Source organism: Austrofundulus limnaeus, unplaced genomic scaffold (genome assembly GCF_001266775.1).
Source record: "Austrofundulus limnaeus strain Quisiro unplaced genomic scaffold, Austrofundulus_limnaeus-1.0 Scaffold0, whole genome shotgun sequence".
In the NCBI taxonomy this organism is placed as follows: Eukaryota; Metazoa; Chordata; class Actinopteri; order Cyprinodontiformes; family Rivulidae; genus Austrofundulus; species Austrofundulus limnaeus.
This window is the reverse complement of record NW_013952402.1, coordinates 2,643,915-2,647,705: the sequence shown is the minus strand read 5'-3', so window position 1 is coordinate 2,647,705 and position 3,791 is coordinate 2,643,915. Positions and strand designations below refer to the sequence as shown.

General features: G+C 38.6%; 1 protein-coding gene across 1 annotated transcript in view; it reads right to left on the bottom strand.

Moving 5' to 3' along the window:
* eys (eyes shut homolog) overlaps positions 1-3,791 on the bottom strand; it is a 205,300-nt gene that overhangs the window by 111,199 nt on the left and 90,310 nt on the right. Inside the window, exons 27-28 of the mRNA XM_014010919.1 lie at positions 2,664-2,771; positions 150-295 (exon numbers count right to left, since the gene is read on the bottom strand). Coding sequence (XP_013866373.1) covers positions 150-295; positions 2,664-2,771 — 254 coding nt within the window. The remainder of the gene's footprint in view (positions 1-149; positions 296-2,663; positions 2,772-3,791) is intronic.

The following is a 3,791-nucleotide window of genomic DNA, read 5'->3' as shown; positions in this document are numbered from 1 at the left end:
CACACACACACACACACACACACCCACGCAAACATGAAGCCAGATCTGTGTCAGAGTTGCCTCGATCGCACGGAGCCACAGCAGTCATCATGATAAGCCTTTTAGACTCTTTTATTGATCTCGGTGTCACCTAAGGGCAAAACAGGTACCTGTGTATCCGGGCCAGCAGACACACTTGAAGCCTCCAGGTGTGTTGATACAGATGCCCTCATGTAGGCAAGGTGAAACTTCACACTCGTTCACGTCCAGGTCACACAGCACTCCGAAGTAACCGGGAGGACAAATGCAGTGGAACCTAAAGAGAACGAGAGAACACGACTTCATTCAAGAATGAGGCGAAATCTTGCAAAAACAGCAATATCATGCTTTTATCCTTGATTCCTATTTGCCTTTAAAGGAAGGGTTTAATGCAAAATCAACTTTTCTTAATTCTATATTATGATATAATGGCATTCTCTAATCAAAACCATACCCAGAGTGTTGTTTTGACTCATCCATACGTTTGAGAAATCTTTGAATCTCCTGTGGTAGCTATGTGAAGATGTTTAAACACTTTGATTGATTGATGCATTTATTGTCATTGTGCGGTGCACAATGCAATTACATTTAAGAACACCCATTGCTGGTACAAAGCACCGCCTATTTACACAAAGCTCCTCCCCGGAGCTCAGTGTGCAGCAGAGTTCCCGCCCCACAGAGCACCTCACCCCTGAAGCATTGTTGTGAGCATGTGCTGGAAAGGAAGTGTTGGTAATAGTAGGAGGGGCTTAAAAATTCAATTTTATATGATGCAAAGTCAAATTTATTTTTTGATACAGCTTTTTCATAACAGCTGAAGTTCTCATAAGCCGTGCTTCCATCGTTTTCTATGCGCATTTTGAAGTATCGCATTAGGAAATGGCAACATTTGAAAAAACCTGCAATTTCACACAAAAGTTTTTACGCTCACTTGTGGTGATTTTTGGATTTTCCTAAGAGTTAATGCACTGAAGGGGACATGAACACACTTTTGTTGAATAAGTTCTGACAAAGCAAACATTTACCTCACGTGAGAGATCACCTGTTTCCCCTGTCGTCGTCTTCCCCTAATATTCCCATAAGAATTGCATTTCTTTCTCTATGACTTCGGACAGCGTGTAACATCATCAATCATCATCAATACTAACTGATATGACAGAACAATTACAGCTTGCCCGATATCAACACATTCCTGAAAACCTCTCTCCGTTGTCCCAAAATGTGCGGTCCCTGCAAGTTTGCATTTTCTACTTCCTGTTTATTACGTCTGATGAAATTGCACTTTGCAATGCCTGGTTGATTCGATCCAAACACAACTAATTCATTTTTTTCTTCTTTTTTGCAACATTTTAAAGGTTTGCTCAAATTTTGCGTTACAATTGGATGGAAACATGGCTATAGTTTGATTGTGGTATAGAATATGCCTGGAAAATGCATAATACCCCACCTTTAAGAAATCGTATTTATTTTTTATCGCAATAAAAACGGTCATACAGACACACTTACAAAATACCCACAGTCTCTTTCTGTGTGAGAATGTTTGAAATCCACCGAAGTTAGCCAAGTTCAGTTTTTAGTAGCAGTTGATAATAATATGACAGTATTTTATTTTCACAGTGTGTATGTTGTTATAAATGATGCTAAATGGGTTACTACTTAGGGAAAAGCTCAATCTTCCAATAATAAGACACATTCAATTCCAATCCCTTGCTGAATCTAATTTCACATAACCAGACATCTCAGTGGAGACAGTTATTGTGTTTCAGACTAAGTAATAAGAAGAAATTAGCCACCTCCTTGGTAAAATCCAAACAATTTATTTATCACGGTCTTCTATCATTTTCACAATCAACGAAACAATGCTGTCTTGTCATGTAACATGGCAGATCTACCTTTAGGAGAAATTATAAAAAACTGCTTTTAGCAATGCTATACCAGCGCACAGTGTCTGTGTTTCACTCTCCTGGAGCCAAGTTCAGACTATCTTAAGAAATAGGATGTGTATACAAGCTGGCAAGGGCTCAAAGAGTATGGCACGGTGTGAGTCATCATCACAGCAGCTGAAATTGACTTTGCTCAGATCAGGGAGACGAAGCTGGAGACGGAGGCGTAGAATAGGCAGCTTTAAAGCCCACCTGATGTGAACTTCCAGGACTGTGCAACAAGGGGGAGTGCTCTGAGGAGGGCCAGGTCCCGCAGGAACAAAATCATAACAGGAGACAAACCATTTAGGACTTAAATTAGCCCTGGGACTTCTCAACCCATCTGTCCGACTGAGCCCGGAAGCCCCGGGGCTCCCATTAAACACAGCAGAGAGAAACACCGGTGGAAGCAAAGACCAATCGAGATACATGATGTGTTTCTGCTGAATTTGCTCTCCGTCTTTAGAAAGGGAGCTCATGTGTGTCAAGAAAGACAGGCTCGTTATATAAAGGGGAAGACTTTGAAGAGAACCTACACAACCTTGTGCGTTTTCTTTGCAAAACAGTTTTGTTAGTTCGTCCTTCAAAAGAAACTTAAATTCAATTGTCATTACTGATATGYGCACTTTCTTACAAAATGAAAAGAAATGTCTGAGGTGCAAAGTCAAAAGCAAAAGTAAATAAACACAAATACATTAATACATAAATTAAATTTATATTTACATGTTCACAAGGTCCTGACAGACGCCAGCGTTGCTGCAAGGGTTGGAGGCACACTCATTGACGTCTTCCTCACATCGAAGGCCAGAGAATCCCGTCTCACAATCACACCTGGAAGAGAAAATCATTGACATTTTTATCTAAGATGGAAAATAGAAATACTATGTTGTCTGCAGGCACAAACAAATGTTAACATTTTTTAGAATACTTCAATGATACGAACTTTGCATCATATTCTGTGCAGTAAAGCATGCCTCTTTGTTTGACCAGACTTGAAGCTTAAATGTGTGAAACATGACTTATTTGGGACTCTGTTAACAATTTCACCCAATTTCTGCATGAAAACAAATATTAGTTTGATCTATTTCACTTTCAAAACGACAGCATAATGCCTTCAATGAATACAGAAGGGAGCCATTATGTACGGAAGTGTAGAGCTGTCACATGTCATGAAATTAGTTTTAAACTGGATCTTGTTATAACGAGAAAACTAGCTCGTGAAAACGAGAAAATATGTCTTTATTACGACTAAAATATCTTGTAAAAACGAGAAAACTATCTTGTTATATCAAGATAACCATCTCGTTATAACATGTTATGGTTTCTTCTGGTTTGTCACTTTCATGGAAGTTTATTGCCTYGATGGCGTGATAGAGAACACGACTGAGCCACTATTTGCCTTTATACGAAGAAGAAATCTGCAAGAGGAAAACATTTCTAGACTAAAAAATGACAAGTTAGTACTGAATAATGTCTGAATTCAGATTAGAGAGTGAATATTGCTAAAGAAGTGCTACTAGCTGCAACGTCCGAGCACAAATCCAAATAATTCTGTTCGTTTTTGTTTATATAGCGGTTCAGTCATGTTCTCCATCACGCCATCCAGGCAATAAATGTCCGTGAAAGTGACAAACCAGAAGAATCCATAACACGTTATAACGAGATGGTTATCTTGATATAACAAGATAGTTTTCTCGTTTTTACCAGATAGTTTTCTTGTTTTTACAAGATAGTTTTCTCGTTTTTTACAAGATAGTTTTCTCGTTTTTACAAGATAGTTTTCTCGTTTTTACAAGATAGTTTTCTTGTTTTTACAAGATAGTTTTCTTGTTTTTACAAGATAGTTTTCTT